The 16,318-nt window shown below is 41.8% G+C and overlaps 1 protein-coding gene across 6 annotated transcripts in view; it reads right to left on the bottom strand.

Moving 5' to 3' along the window:
- The window catches only part of TNRC6B (trinucleotide repeat containing adaptor 6B), a 218,476-nt gene that overhangs the window by 151,611 nt on the left and 50,547 nt on the right, over positions 1-16,318 (bottom strand). For all 6 annotated transcript variants that reach the window (XM_019734462.2, XM_019734463.2, XM_019734464.2 and 3 more), the window contains 2 exons: positions 15,097-15,170; positions 8,890-8,980 (listed from right to left, as the gene is read on the bottom strand). In XM_019734462.2, the coding sequence (XP_019590021.2) occupies positions 8,890-8,980; positions 15,097-15,170 (165 nt within the window). The remainder of the gene's footprint in view (positions 1-8,889; positions 8,981-15,096; positions 15,171-16,318) is intronic.

Raw genomic sequence — 16,318 nt, 5'->3', positions numbered from 1 at the left:
TGGAATATTATTCAGCTTTAAAAAGAAATTAAGAACTACATGCTACATGAGTGTCAACATGCGACAACACAGATGAACTTGGAAAGTATCATGTTAAATGAAAGAAGTCTTACATACAAAGAACACACACTGTATGATTGAATAGGAACCGGAATGGGGAGTGACTTCTAATGGACACAGCATTTCTTTTTGGAGTAATGAAAATGTTCTTAAACTAGACTGTGGTGATGGTTGTACAACTCTGTGAATATACTAAAAACCGGTGAACTGTATACTTTAAGTGGGTCAATTTTAAGGTGAAACATACCTTAATAAAGCTGTTTAAAAAAAAGAAAAGAAAAATACCTGAGGTAATTCTTACGATTCTTATGTATACATACTACGGTGTGACCCACAGCCTGTAATAGTCCTACAAGAATATACCTGGGCCTTTCTCATTTCCCAGGCCCCGTCCACTCCTGCGTGCTGACGACTCCCAAATATATACCTAGATGTGCCCCGCCGCAAGGAGTTCCAAAATTCCTACTAAATACCTTCTCCTGGGATGTCTGGAAGTGCCCGAATATTTCAAGATCCAAACCCCCCGTGCATACCCAGTTAAAAACAAGAACAACAGTAACAACAGCTACAACCAACCATGTTCTATCTCCTATAGTACACGGTTTCATTCAACCCACTGTTTCAAGCCAAAAACTGCAGATTTATCTCCGTGCCCCACTCCACTCTTCCTGAGCGTTTCTCCCGATTCAGACACACTGTTGCCGCCTGATTTCAAGCCTTCCCCCATCCTCTTGAGGAGACTCCTAAATGGTCTGTGTCCACTTTCAACCCTGTTTGTAATCATTTCTCCACCCTGCTGCCACAGTGCTCTGCCTAACACACAGCAGCCCAGGTTTCTCCTCTTCCATGGCCCCCGAGGCCTGCACCGGATTCCGCCTCGAACCTCGTCCCCCACCGTCTCACACACACATCTCAGGGCTCCAACAATTCCCCTCAGGAAGTGTGTGACCCTTAATATGCACAAAGCACCCTCTCCCCTCATGTGCATTCTTTTATACCCAGGTGAGCTTTCTAACAAGTTCCTCTGATATAAGGAAACAGAGTTGATTACTCTACCATATTGCTTCTTCAGGGTGACCTTTGGAGTCAGACAGACCTGGAATCCAACCCAAATTATGCGGTTTGCCAGCTATGTAAACAAATGGGAAAAATACCTATCCAGCACGGTTTCTTTTCCAGTGTGCTCTTAAAATATCAAAATCCATGAAATCTTGTTATAATTTGCTAAATCAGATTCAGTTTAAGGTAGGGATATCCTACACTAAATCAAACTCTCTTTAAAGTAAAGCCAATCAATAGTTCAATTAATTCTTTGTATAGAGTATTATAGCTAAAATATTGACTTCCTGATTCAGTAAATATTTTTTATTTGCAGTAATTAATAGAGGCACATGGGCACTTAAATCTACAGCTATAATTCTTAAACCCTGGAGCTTATTTTTTTAATTATAAAATATTTAAATATACAAAAAAAGTACAGAGAATGAGATTACAAACAACCAACTGCTCAGTTTTATCATTGTTACTACACTTGCTTAGATTTCACTTAAAAAACATTCCAAGCCTAATGCTGCAGAATCTCTACAACTCATAAGCCAACACCAACTTACTTAGAATGCAATATAAATTCCACTAAATTTAAAGTGAGAAGTAGCCGTGGAGCTGAAGTTAAGAATTCTAATCCATCCTGGTTAAGAAACATAAAGGAAGATGACATCAGCACTGCCTGGAGACTGTCCCAGGAAGGCTGGCCTTGCCTCCTGATTCATGTCCTTCTACGGGATCACTTCTTCACGCATGGTCCTTGCCATCCTACTCTGAGAATGCAAGACCCAATGTAAGTCAGTCTACAGGCTTGGCTGGGCCCATCAGATTCTCTTTATTCAGAGAGTTTGAGTGTCAAGACACAGATATTCCGGTCTCCACCTCGACGTCAGCACCAGTTCTCATAAGAGAGCAAATCATAAAGTAAAACGCCCACCGCATTCCCATGCTTTAGAAATCTGCTGCCTCGTCTTGAACCTCCTTAGCCTACAATAATCTGGTGTCCACCCTCACCTCCTCTTCAACCTGCACCCAACACGGATCACTGTGTCAGGGGTGAGAGATGACCCTCAATTTTCTGCCAGTCCTCCCACTGAGAGGTAGGGTCTGTTTCTCCTCCCTTTGAATTTGGAGTGGCTCAGTGACTTGCTTTTAATTCAACAGAATGCAGAGGAAGTCACACAGAAAGCTGTGTGACTTCTGAGGCCGGGCCTTAAGATACCTGCAGCTTCTGCATGCTTGGAACGCTCCCTCTTGGATCCTCGTCACCATGCTGTTAGAAACCCAAGCTGCGTAGCGAGGTCAGATAGGCGACATCATTGACACTCGGGTCAACAGCCTCAAGCTGAGCGCCCAGCTGCCAGCCACGTGAGTGGGCCGGTTGGGCCATTTCGGGCCCACTGGGCCTCCAGGGGACTGCAGCCCTTGCCAGCACCACTTTGGAGCTGAAGAACTGCCCTACTAAGCACAGCCAACCACAGAATTGTGGGCGATAATAAAAAGTTGTGGCAGTATTTTCTTTTTTTAATATATAAATATATATACATATATATACACATACATATGTATGTGTGTGTGTAAACATAGGTATATATGTTTATTTTGGTATATATGTGTGTGTGTGTATATATATATATATATATATACATATTTATTTAAAAACCTTTATTTTTTAGAACAGGTAAAGATATATGTACCCCTATGTTCATTGCAGTCTTATTCACGATGGCCAAGACATGGAAACAACTAAAGTGTCTTTTGATAGATGATTGAATAAAGATATGGTACATGTATATAATGGAATACTACTCAGCCATAAGAAAAGATGCAATTCTGCCATTTGTGACAACATGGATGGATCTTGAGATTATCACGCTAAGTGAAATAAGTCAGACAGAAAAAGTCGAGAACCATATGACTTCACTCATATGTGGGATATAAAACTGAAAGCAACAAACGAACAAGACAAACAAACAAAAACTCATAGACACAGACAACAGTTTAGTGGTTGCCAGAAGGTAAGTGGGGAGAGGAGATGGTAGAATAGGATAAAGGGGGTCAAATATATGGTGATAGAAGGAGAATTAACTTTGGGTGGTGAACACACAATGCAATATACAGATGATGTATTATAGAAATGTATACTTGAAACCTACATAATTTTACTAATCAATGCCACCCCAATAATAAAAATTAAAACATATATGTGATGTGATCAAATAATACAGTGAATGTTTAAATAAAACATTTTATTACAATAAAAGACACGTTACCATTAATCCCTCTCAAAATACTCCCCCTTGCTTTGAACACACTTATCCCATCATTCTTGACACTTTCTGAAGCAGTTCTGAAAGTCCTCTTTCATGAGTGTCTTTAGTTGTGCCGTCGTGGCTGCCTCGATGTCCTGAATCATTTTGATTTTGGGGAAAAGCCAGAAGTTGCACGGAGCCCAATCCAGTGAATAAGGTGGATGAGGACACACCATCATGTTTCTATTTGACAGAAATTGCTGTACCAGAAGCGATGTGTGACACGCAGCCTTTCCATTGTGATCAACAAAAACAGTGAATGCTGCTGCCGAGTGCCATCCAACAGAAAGGCAGGGATCTTCAATATGGAAGTGGCACATCAAACCTTAGTAACAGTGTGTAACAAGTTTCAACCTGTTCGGTGCAGTCAATCGGGTGTAAGCTATGGTTGAGAAAAGGTGTGTTTTAAAGTGTGCCGTAAATCATCCTCCATCATGACCACGCTCCGCGTCACATCGCTTCAGGTATGGCAATTTCTGTCAAATAAAAACATTACGGTGTGTCCTCATCCACATTATTCACTGGATCTGGCACCGTGCGACTTCTGGCTCTTCCCCAAAATCAAATGATTCAGGACATTGAGGCAGGCATGACAGTGCAACTAAAGACACTCACGAAAGACTTCCCGAACTGCTTCAGAAAGTGGCAAGAACGATGGGATAAGTGTGTTTGAAGTGAGGGGGGGAGTATTTTGACGGGGATTATGGCAATGTGTCTTTTACTGTAATAATTCTTTTTCATTTAAACATTCACTGTATTGTTTGATCACACCTTGTATTACCCTTAGTCCATCTCTAAACTTAAACAAATATCTCTCTCCCAAAAAAAATTTTTTTTAAAGCTATGGAAGATGCTGCACAGTTTCAGAGAATATTTCTTCAAAAGAAACATCAAAATTCACACTGTCCAGGAAGACTTCATTACCAATCCTGTCCAACCATAAGCCTTCCTGATTTCTACTCACACACACTTTATATGAGTAATTTTTAAAACTGCATTGACCCTTTCATTCATGTATCAAGTATTCTTAGCATCTTCTCTACAAATGCTATTCCAAATTGTCCCTCTTCCTAGGAAATCTAAACTAATTCTTGCAAGTCCCCTAAACTCTCCAAATAACAATGACTTCTATTTCAGAGGCAATATGAAGAAAAAGCTGAACCCCACTTACTTTCTTTCCTCCTCTAGACATCCCTCCACCACCAGACAGGAGAGTCAGAGAGAACAGTTCAGGCCTGAGCTCAGGGGACCAGCCTTGCTAATCCCCAGGTTCCTTCAAACTCACAAATCTCAATAAATGAATCCTTTCCATAAATGCACTGTGCCTTCCTCCACTCATCTCTTCTTTCTTTTCTCAAACATGATGGGCCTCCTCCATTTAAAAAAATCTTTCACTTGAACTAACACCTCCTTTTCACTGTTCTTTCCTCCATTTACTTCCAAATTTCCTAAAATCAGGTGGTAGACTATAGCCACAACTCTTACTCTTATCATTTAGGTGTGTTCTTTTTTTTTTTTTAGCTCATAAAACTTGGTTTCTCACCCTCTTACTCTTGAAGACCATTAATAAGTTCTTTTTAAAAACTTTCTTGGGGCCGGCCCGGTGGCTCAGGCGGTTAGAGCTCCGTGCTCCTAACTCCGAAGGCTGCCGGTTCGATTCCCACATGGGCCAGTGGGCTCTCAACCACAAGGTTGCCGGTTCGATTCCTCGAGTCCCGCAAGGGATGGTGGGCTCTGCCCCCTGCAACTAAGATTGAACACAGCACCTTGAGCTGAGCTGCCTCCCGGATGGCTCAGTTGGTTGGAGCGCATCTTCTCAACCTCAAGATTGCCGGTTCAACTCTCGCAAGGGGTGGTGGGCTGCGGCCCCTGAAACTAGCAATGGCAACTGGACCTGGAGCTGAGCTGCGCCCTCCACAACTAAGACTGAAAGGACAACAACTTGAAGCTGAACAGCACCCTCCACAACTAAGATTGAAAGGGCAACAACTTGACTTGGAAAAAAGTCCTGGAAGTACACACTGTTGCCCAATAAAGTCCTGTTCTCCTTCCCCAATAAAATCTTAAAAAAAACAACCCTTCTTATTTGGAAAATGTCAAGCATATACAAATAAACACAAATGAACCCCTATGCACCATCACCAAGCTTCAAAGTTGCTAACATGCTGTCATTCTTGTTTTATCTATACTTCCATCCATCCATTCTCCAGCTCTACCTGATTATTATTATTTTACCGTTTTTTTCAGGTAAAATGTACCTGAAAATTGTAATTTTTATTGTAATTGTAAATTACAGCAGTATAATTTTGACAAATGGATATACCTATTTCCTATCAGACACAGAATGTCTCCATCTCCCCAGGAAGCTTTATGTCCTTTTTTGAAATTAGTTTTTGTTTTGTTTTTTAATCCAGATGCCTTTTCTCTATTACCAACCTCCTTGGCTTCCTGGTAGGATGTGACAATACTGACTACCTTTTTCTCAAAATTTACCTCTTGATTTCTACGATGCGAAAAGTATTCCCATTCATCCTCAAGTCACAACAATTTTACCCCAAAATACAGCTCAAGTCTGTCTTTCCTCCACTTCTAATGCCACTGCACTAACCCAGGCCGCCATCTTCTCTCACCTGAATAAAAACAACTGACTCCTCACTGGTTTCCCAGCCTCCACCATTGCCTCTCTCCAGTCCACCGTCCATACAGTAGCCAGAGTGATCTTCCAAAACCACAAATCGTATCATGTTACCCCCCCAGCTTAGCTTTCAATGGCTTCCCAGGGCACAGAGACTAAATCAACATTCCACACCATGACCTTTGAGTCCTTGCAAGGTCTCTGCCTCCCTCTCTCACCCCTTCTTACCACTTGGCCACATGAGACTTCTAACAGCTCTTGGAAGAAGCCAAGTGCTTTTGAAGCTGTTTCTTCTGGATAGAACACTGTTCTTCCAGCTCTTTATGGAGCTCGCTCCCTCATCCTTTTGCTCTTAGGTGAAGTGTCACCTTCTCAGAGAGACCTTCCTTGACTACCCTAAGCTTATCCTCCCAGTTACCCTATATTCCATTCTTTTCTTTTCTTCATCTTGACCATAATCCATAATAGTTACCTTTATATAGACTTGTTTCTCCCACTAAAATGCAACCACCTTGACAGTAAGAACCATGTCTTTTTGCTACATTGTTGTATCCACTGATAACACATGCTCCAGAATTATGTATTGAAAAAAAATAGATTTAGCTCAAATCACTGTTTTGCAGAAAATTCTCCACTTTTTCTCAAAACCAGCTACCTTTCCTGACTGCTTTCTGTTGACAGACAACCACAAATTATGCTATCATAGTACTATGATAAATTTTTGCATTATCACCCAATCATTCCAAATATAAGGTTTTAAACAAAGCGAAGCACAATACAGAAAAATCATAAAAACATAAATTAAACTAAGACTGATGAAGTTAAAGTTACAATCCAATTTCTGATAACAGAAGCACCCACTTAATCCAAGCATAAAAATAATGTTCTTTTATTCTCTTCTCTAATTGATTCTAAACTGATAACTATTCAATAATTAAAGAATCAAGATATAGATGATGTGATACAGAATTGTACACCTGAAATCTATGTAACTTTACTAACAATCGTCACCCCAATAAACTTTAATTAAAAAAAAAAAAAGAAAAAAAGAATCAAGAAAGCCAGTCTTTTTTTTTCTCAGAAAGAAGGTGTAAACTGAATTTTTGGCATGATAAAGTATTCTATATTAGTCTAATTATATGCTTGCCAAGTCCCAATCACAATTTTCTTTTCCAGAGAATGTATTAGCCAGAGGATCCAGGAGTCCAGTCTACCTTAACTTTACATGCGTAGTTCATTATCAGTTAGTAACTTAGCATCTTGGGGAAGGGTTTATATGTACTTCAGAAATCCTAGGGTCTATGTTTCTTGTGTGTCCTGAGTGTGTGTGTGTGTGTGTGTGTGTGTGTGTGTGTGTGTCCTAGAACGTGTGCGTATCTCAGATTCTGATTAACCCTAAGTGAGAATCAGAACCTAGATGAGTCTGATGAAAGTCTATAGGCTTCTGCTTTGGCTACAGAAAGAAGGAAGAGATCTGATGGGGAAAAAAGCAACCCATGGACTGTAGAGAGAGGGGATTCAGAAAGAAGCTGAAGGAGCTGTTTTCATAAGGGACCTCGAGACTTGGGGCACAAGCAGTACTTCTCTGAAGCCCAGCCCACAAAGCATGAGTATAACAGAGCAGAGAAGGGGGTGGCCTCTCTGAAACTCAATGAAGCACTGCATGCAGCCAATGGGCAGGAAGGACTGGTCTGATGGGAACCCTCACAGACACTATTTTCCTGTTTTTAAACAAATAATAATTTATTGATGTGAAATTCACATAACATAAAATTAACCACTATAAGGTGAACAATTCAGTGCGTTTGGTACATCAAAATGTTATGCAACCACCACTTCTCTCAGGTTCCAAAGCATTTTCAACATCCCAACTAGAAACCCCACACCCATCAAGCAGTTATTCCTCATTTTCCCTTCCCTCCAAACGACTCTTGGCAAACACCAGTCTGCGTTCTGTCTCTATGGATTTGTCTATTGTGCATATTTCACAAATGGAATCATACAATATGTGATTTTTTGGGCCTGGCTTCTTCCACAGAGCATGGTATTTTGGACGTTCCTGGTGACCTTTTGACACCTCTCCACTTTTGCTCTGGTGAAGGAATAAGCCTTCCCACAGACAGTACCAGCAGCAGTGGCAGCAGCAAAAGGACTCCCTGAGAAGGGTCTGGGGAGCAGACAACGCTGCAGCGCTGCACTGCTCAGGACAGTGTGAGATCCCGCGGAGCTGCTGGGAAGGACTATGCTGAGAGGCAGAGACAATACTGAGAGGAAGGGGGATGTGAAGGTGACACTGAGGGTCCCATGTGACCAGGCAGAAAACGAGCCAAGGAGACGCAGGACATGGAGGCAGATATAGAGACGTATAAATAAACACACAGGTAACTATTTACAGACAGGGTTTGACAAGAATAGTCACTCAAACTTTAGCTTGAAAAACCAAACCAAACAAATTGCCATTTAAAAATTTGTAATAAAAACTGTCTAAAAAATTATCAGTGATGCCTCTGTGCAGTAGGAATAAGGGACAGGCTTTTACTTTGTACCTTATACACTGCTGATTTGTTTTAATTTTCAAATAAATATGTATAACTTACATAATGAAACATTAAAAGATAAAGTGCTAGCACTCTACAGATGAATCATAAAGTTCTCTATGAGTTCAGTGAAGTCTGTTTTAAATTTGTCACGTAGCATAATAAAACATCTTAGGTTAGGTTCTGATTTAAATCGGTCGAGTTTCTAAAGACACCAAAAACAAAACACCCACTCCACTTATCCACTGCCCCTGTTGTTTAATTTCTACTCAGACTGCTTGTACCTTTAGAATTCACTGACCTTGGAACTGCTTTCTTCCGATACTTCTCCCTCATTGGTTTGCATGGGAACAGACTCTGTGCAAAACTCTGCAGAAACACACAAATACTGCCTAAAAGAGGTAAGAAGAGAAAAAATACATAAGAAATTCAGTGCAAAAATTTGTATTTTTTTTCAAAGATTACATTGAAATTCTGTTACCGAGACCATAGATACTGTAAAGCACGACCTTAAGTAACGTGTGTGTGTGTGTGTGTGTGTGTGTGTGTGTGTGTTAGGTAAGAAAGAAGGGAGAGGTAGGGAGGGAATTTTCTCCACCTTAGGAGAGGACAGTCAGGAAAGGTTTAAGACATTGCAGTATTGAATAGTTCGAGATAACTTTTCTCATTTGTTTGACTTTTGGCAGCGGTGAGAGTGAAAATCTTCATTAATTCTTCAGCATAAACACTGACCTGTCAGAAAGGATGGCCACCTGAATAGAGCAGTGCCCAGCTGTTACGCTGGCTACTAGGTTAGGCTACTGAAATTGGCTGGGTTTCTTGGGTTTACAATTTATGCTCAACATTCGTGGTATTTTATAACTTAAATTAAGGTGCCACTAATGACTGACCCCACTTGTTTTATTTTAGGAAAATTTTAATAAACTAAATGTCAGTTAATTTATTTTTATATGGGAACAGGCTATTCATAGGGCAAGACAATAAAAAGCAGTAAGTTTTCCTTAGAATAAAATGAGTCAAGTAAAAGTTTATTAAAATTTTATGAATTAAAATGTACCAAAAGGAAACTACTAAAAGTTTATGCAACATTCAAATTAACTCATTAAATATTTAATTACTGAGGAATAATTACTCCAACTGACAAAACAAATCTCCAGTTAATACAGGTACAGATATTTTAAAACCTTTCAAATACTTTAAAAGGCTTATAGCTACAAAATATGAAAGCTAAAAAGATGCTTGATAGTGTATCTTTTTTGTGCAGAGAAATCTCTTTATGAATACAGCAACTTGGGGGCCTGGCAATTGGGTTCTAGTGCAAACTGGGCTCTAAGGCTTTCTCTAGCTGGTTTCACCCCTCACCTGTTTACGATACTTGTGCAACAACGGAATTCTTCTTTCTCTGAAAATGATATTGATAGCACTAAAAAAACTCGGTAACATATTTAGAAAGATTTCATATTCAAATTGCTTCAAAAATGTCTTCCAGTTCTTATTTCACTTTACTGAAATAGAGGTTGTATTTCATAGATGACGTATTGTAGGCATGGCTGCCCAAGGAAGGCACACCCATTATTTCTGCGCCGTTTCCACTTGAATGTGCTGGGAAAGAGGATTGCTTCTTTCCCCTCCTGAGCTTCACTCCTGGTCCTCTCCACCTCCACACACTCTATCCCAGAGGACGTACAGGATCTTATCTGAATGGTGTGTTCAGAAGGAGAAACGATATATGAGCTCAGCCCCTTCTCTCTCTTCCTTCTGGAAGCCAGCGGTCCCCAGGGAGCATGCATTCTCCTTGGCTCCTGGCCCCTCACCAGTACCTGTGACCAGGTAAGTCTGTTGAATTCTGAGGGTCTGTGTTAACAAGTTCCTTTGCCTGGAGATATCAGCCACATTCTCCAACAGCTTTATTAATCACAGAGGTGGTCTCCCAAGTGCCGTAATCTTATTTCTCAATTAATATAGAACTCAGCCTAGGGAAAAAGAGTGCTATTTTGGGGGTCTCTCAAAGACCCTAACATCCGGTCCATGAGACTAGAGTCTTGATAAATAGACATGAAGTAAAATATGAGGAGTAAAATACATGTGGAGTTTCTGAGGCTTCTGTTGGAGCCAGGACTTTGGGCCTTGGTTTTCAGGGAGGGGGCAAAGTGTTTTGACCTTGTAGAGGTTTACATTAGACTACATGAGTGTTCACAGTTGTGTACTAGCTTTGAACTATTGAGGCCGAGTTAGTGTATAATCCATAGGCCACACTGTATTTTGACCTTCGTGGTGACTGTAGTTATGGCAACTTTGCCTTCAGGTGCATGGCTATTTCTATAGAGACAATGCCGCACGCACCAGGCACAAAAGCCTTAGCAAAGGCCTGGGGGTTTTGCCAGCCTCTGCAGAGCAACAAGCCAGCCGGTTGTGGTGGTGGTACTGAAAGCTCATCTAAATGTCAGCTGCACAAGTGGCAGCAGCACACACTGGCCACTGCGGCCTCAGCACAGGGAATAGGGCATTCGCAGGCTTGGGTGGCTTCGAAGTACAGAAGGCTGCTGTCTGACCTTGAATTATGCAGGCACAGCTTTTCCTAAGCAGGCATGGCTGAGGCAAAGATGAGACTTCAGGAAAAAAAGACTTAATTCATACAAGCCTTTTAGATATTAGTGAGTAGAACAATTATTTGCTGCATGTAAGCTGCAAGGCAGCTGAATTTCAAACAGCACATGCGCTATAAAACTAGTGAACTTCTATGCGTGTTTCAATTGTTTGTGCTAGGCTTACACAGACAATTCAATGGGGAAATGGAAATTAAGAGGTTCCTCACTATACTTCATACAAGGAAGGAAAAAAGGGAGGGAGAAGAGAGGGAGGCAGGGAGGGAACTTAAAGAGGAAAGGAGGGAACTTGGAACTGGGGTTGCCACAACTATAAATCCTTAAATTCTGCAAAAAGGAGGTGATGTTTCAAATATTAATCTTTAAAAGAGAAGACTGTGCATTAACTGAGTTTTTGCCAGTATGGTAAAGGCACAGTACCAAATTTAACCTCTTGCTGGCAGATTTTTCAAAATTGGGTGGAAGTGTCCAAGTCCTGGATTGCGGACACGGGAATGGACTAAGTGGGCACCTTGATGAGGCTCCAACCAAGAGGACCTCAGCCGTCCGCCCTCCCTCCGTTACCTACATGTCTCTGCTACAATCTTTGGAAAGACTAAGTACCATGTTCTGGGGACATGATTTTATCAGAAACACTGCTCTTGGGCTGGAGGTAGGTAGGCTTCCTTTCTGAATTCGATGGCTGTGTGGACAGTGCTGCAATGATTTTGTTTAGCCTTGGCCTTCACATAATTTATATACTGTTCTGACCCATTTTAGAATCCTCTGGGGACAAAATCTATCCATGGTCCCAGAGAAGACCTGAGAGGACAGCGGTGGGTAGTGGGGGGGTGTCCTCAGGAAAGTGGGGGAAGGACTGCCCTGTGACCACTTCTGCCCTAAAGGGGATGGGCACACCCCCGCTGACCGAGACTTACTGCTCAAGACCAACGCACTAAGACACAAAAGCTGGCGCGTGTTAGCAGAGGAACATTTCCTCCCCACTCTGCGGCCTACCTCCATGTGCGGCTGCACGTCTGTCTGCTAGTCCTGGCCGTACCCCACCCCTGATTGCAGCTGTCAGGGTGAAGGGACTGCTCTGATCCGTGAGCCTGGACAAAGAAACGGGGCTTGCAGAGTCCAGTCCCTTCTCCCCCCTTCCCCTTGGGGGTACCTACTCTGCTCTGCTCCTTCCTTCTAGGACGCGGGTCTCTCCTAGTGCTGCCGGGTAAGGAAACCTGTTAGGGGCTGCAGGTCAGTAGTAGGAAGCTGACTTGGCCTTAGAGATGAGCCAGTTCTCCTATGTCAATTTTATTAGTGATAATAGTGAAATTTTGATCTCCACCTGCCTTACTCCTTCATCCTCTATTTCTGTTGCTTCAGAACTTGGGCAGGGAAGAGAGTATTATTTATTGGGTCTCCTTCAATTCCAACTTACATCTGAAACATTTCCTCTTCAGAAGTAAGTTCAGTTTTCTGTTAGTCTTGTCTTTCCAATTATCTCATTACCATAATATTAATAATGTACTTTACTTCATAAGCTTTTGAGCTCCGTTTCTAGTGACACTATACTCCACATCACTCAGGCAAATCTTTCCATTCTCTCCACACAACTGGCTAACGCAGTCCATACCTTATTTAAAATCCCTTCCCTTCATCACCAATCCACATCTCTATCCTTCTAACATTCAGTCAATTTGTATTTCTAAAAATCTTTCCGGATTAAGACAATATAATCTGCCTATTGACTATATGTCATATCGATACCTATTTTTCTGTTTGTCCTTTATTTAACTGGCTCTCATTATTTTGTTGTTTTGGAACTATATTTAATACTTTTTATGGGTTTCTTAAAAAACCTTCATAACATTCTTGTTTGAAGGCTGACTTATAGCTGTGTCTAAGGGTCTAGGCCAGTTTTACTCTCCTTTTGACAAAATGGAGGGAGACTAAAGTAGGCAATGCAAAAATATATGGTTAAGCTAGAGGTGTCACTTGGGAAGTGACACAGGGTCCAGCGTATCGGTGCTAAGAGAGTGATGAAAAAGTAAAGGCAAAGTCCACTTATGTGAAAATTAACTGGAGGGGTGACCAAGTGGTAAAGCTGTCAAAGGTGATATGACAACATAAGCATTTGATTTCTGTTGCAGCATATCATTTCACCTCAGAGCTGTCACCAGCTTGTCATACATGGCAACTGAAAGATAGTTTTGACCTGGCACAGTGCTTCAGCACACACAGGACAGGACTCAACCAATGTTAATGACCAAATATGAGTGATGTCATACAGCCTCTGTGCTAGGGCTTCTCTAAAAGTTGGCAAATACGTTAGTCTTTTCAAAGCCCTTAGGCTTTCGCTCTCATCCGTCTCTGCAGCGACACTGGCCAGGCCTGTCTCAGCCACACTGCACTACTCTTACTTCGCAAATACGCCAGACTGATTCAGGTGTCCGTGTTGCTGGCCGCAGTACTCCCTCTGCCTTTCCTTTCTCTGATACCGCCAGGGAGCACCCCATTCCTCATTCAAGAAAGTATTTCCTGGTCCATCTCTAGGGAGAACCAACGGTTCCTTCCTCAGGGTCCCCAGTGGACCTTGTTTGAGTCCTAGTAGAGAATCTGTAACACTTTACTGGATTTCTCTTTTGCATAGATGCCTTCCCTATTAAACTGTCAACCCTTTGATACCAGGCACGCTATCTCATTAACCTGTGTATTCACAGTTTACTTAAATGTGTGTACCTGGCATTTAACAGGTATTCAATACATTTCTATGTAAGAACGACTGAATTAATCAACTAAAGTGCTTTTCACTTAAATTGCAATAGATATCAATTCAATAAATATTTACTGGGTCCCTACCATATGCCAGATGGTGCTGGGCTGGTGTGGTGTAGTAGAATGAGTTTTGGTTTTGAAGGAGCAAAATCATTACTCTTTGATGTTTATTAGCTGTGTCATCTTGGGCAAGTTACCTGACTTTCTAATCTTCATTATTTTCATCCATAAACTGGTCAGGTGGAGATGTTATAAAGGTTAAACTAAATAATATATGTACAGCACTGAACAAGGTAAGGTGCCAGGAGCAGCCAATTGGCTAAAAAAACAACAATTCATTCCCGTCCAAGAAGTCTCAAAGGGTTTATAGGCTAGTGAAGGACACATACAAATAAATAACTCTAATATAAAACAATGAATGCTGCATTATTGTAATAGTAGGTACTCCCAGAACATAGATGGAAAAGAAATTCTGCCAAGAGTATCTGGGCGAAGGGGTTAACAGGAAAGATCCAAGAAGGAAGACAGCTAGTTGCACTCTTCTCCCCTCTTCCAAACTCGAAGCCAAGAGAAAAGAAAGCATAAACCAAGGCACAGAGCTGTGAGAAATAACTAAATATCTGGAAAATAGAAAAGGGTCTGGTAAGGCTTAGGGATAGGAAGGGTTTACTAAAAAAGAAGCCAGAGACGTTGATTGGATTAGGTTTGAAGGGGTTTGTAGGATGACATCTGCAGCAACTGGGAGCCATGAGAGGTGTTTAAGCAAAGAGTGACACGTCTAATCTACCACTGAGAAAGCTAACTCGGGCAGGAGTGTGGACTACAGACCGGAGCAGGGACAGACGAGGGCAGAGAAGCCCGGCACATACTCACACAAAACTGAAGAACTGCTGAGCCTAGTAACAAAGTCTAGCTTTATAAAAGAATGAGGCACCATGTGTCACTATCCATCTAAATACAAGTACTTTTTAAAGGGACCTCCCAACATAGACCTGCAAAGGGCTGATGTGGAGGCCATTCTGAATACCCTTCTGTAAGAACTCTGGAAAAGAGCAATAATGTCAAAATATACTTTTCTTCTTTTTAAAGATGAAGATGCTCCCATTTCACTGCCAACACCCAGCGGATATAAATTTCAAAACACTTACCTTTGACAGTATCCTGGGGCAACACACGCCCGTGAAGATGAGTCTAGACTACATTCAGTGCAAAAACCAAAACCCTGAAAAGAGAGAAAAGTCACAGTGAGCCACACACTCGCAGCAAGACGCCCCAGCAAGCAGCAGAGCACAAGTTCTGAGTTGAGGGCGCCTGGTGCAAACCCAAGCTCACTCTTTAGCCCACGTAGCGCCCTAAGCTCTGGAGCCTCAGCTCCCTCACAGAACTCTTTGGAAATTTAAGTGAAATATGTGTGAAATACTTAGTACAGAGAGGGCGCCAACCACACGCTCCACAAACGCAAGTGGTTATTAGGAATGTGAATTGAAACACTTTCTGAAGAAACATGAAAACCTTTATTATTTACTTTACCTTATTTGTTCTACCAGAAAAATACCAAATCATCTTTTCAACTTCTTTCTCCATTTCACATGAGGATGTCTCAGAATCACTTGGGATTCAATGCGCCCCAAACTGCCCTCTGCGTCCCCACCCAGACCTCGTCCTCCCGTCTCCACTGCCTCAATGGAGGGCGCCACCCTCCACGCAGCTGCTTGCATCAGAACGTCAGAGTCATCCTGGATTTCGCCCCCCACCCCAGTCCTCACGGACCCCATCAGCAAGTCATGTCGTTTCTGCTTTCACAGTATCTCATAATCCTTCGTTTTCATCGCCAGCATCGTTTCTAGCTCGTGGAGGCTTCTTAGCTGGTGTCCCTGAACCTCCTCTTGCTCCTCCCGTCAATTCCCAAATAATAGCTAGAATGGCCTCTTCAAAATCAAATGGGATCACACAGCAAGAGGCAGTGAAAATTTTATTTCACAATGGAATGTCTCTTTACATATATATGAAATGACAGTCATTTATTATATTATTAGACATTTAGTGATCCCAAGCCAGTCCCTTCGTTTTACAATGGCAAAAACAAATGTCAGAAGGACATCCAGCTCAAGGTTGGACCTGTGTGTGTGTGTGTGTGAAGGTGGGCAAAACAATGCTGGACGAGCCTGGTAGAAGCACCTGTGATTAGCATCCACGCTGCTGTCAGCCCATCACTATTTGGAAACTGGCCCCTTAGTTTCACAATCAACTTACTGTTTCTGTCCAGGAAAGTGCATTCCATCCCCCATGGCTTCAGATTTTGAGTTACAGCTTTGGTCCCACATTATGTCACAATGTCTGAGGTGCTGCTTTGGTGAACCTTGAAAGCAT

This window comes from Rhinolophus sinicus, linkage group LG02 (genome assembly GCF_036562045.2).
Source record: "Rhinolophus sinicus isolate RSC01 linkage group LG02, ASM3656204v1, whole genome shotgun sequence".
Classification (NCBI taxonomy): domain Eukaryota; kingdom Metazoa; phylum Chordata; class Mammalia; order Chiroptera; family Rhinolophidae; genus Rhinolophus; species Rhinolophus sinicus.
Note: the sequence above shows the minus strand (reverse complement) of the source record. Positions and strands in the feature narration are given on the sequence as shown.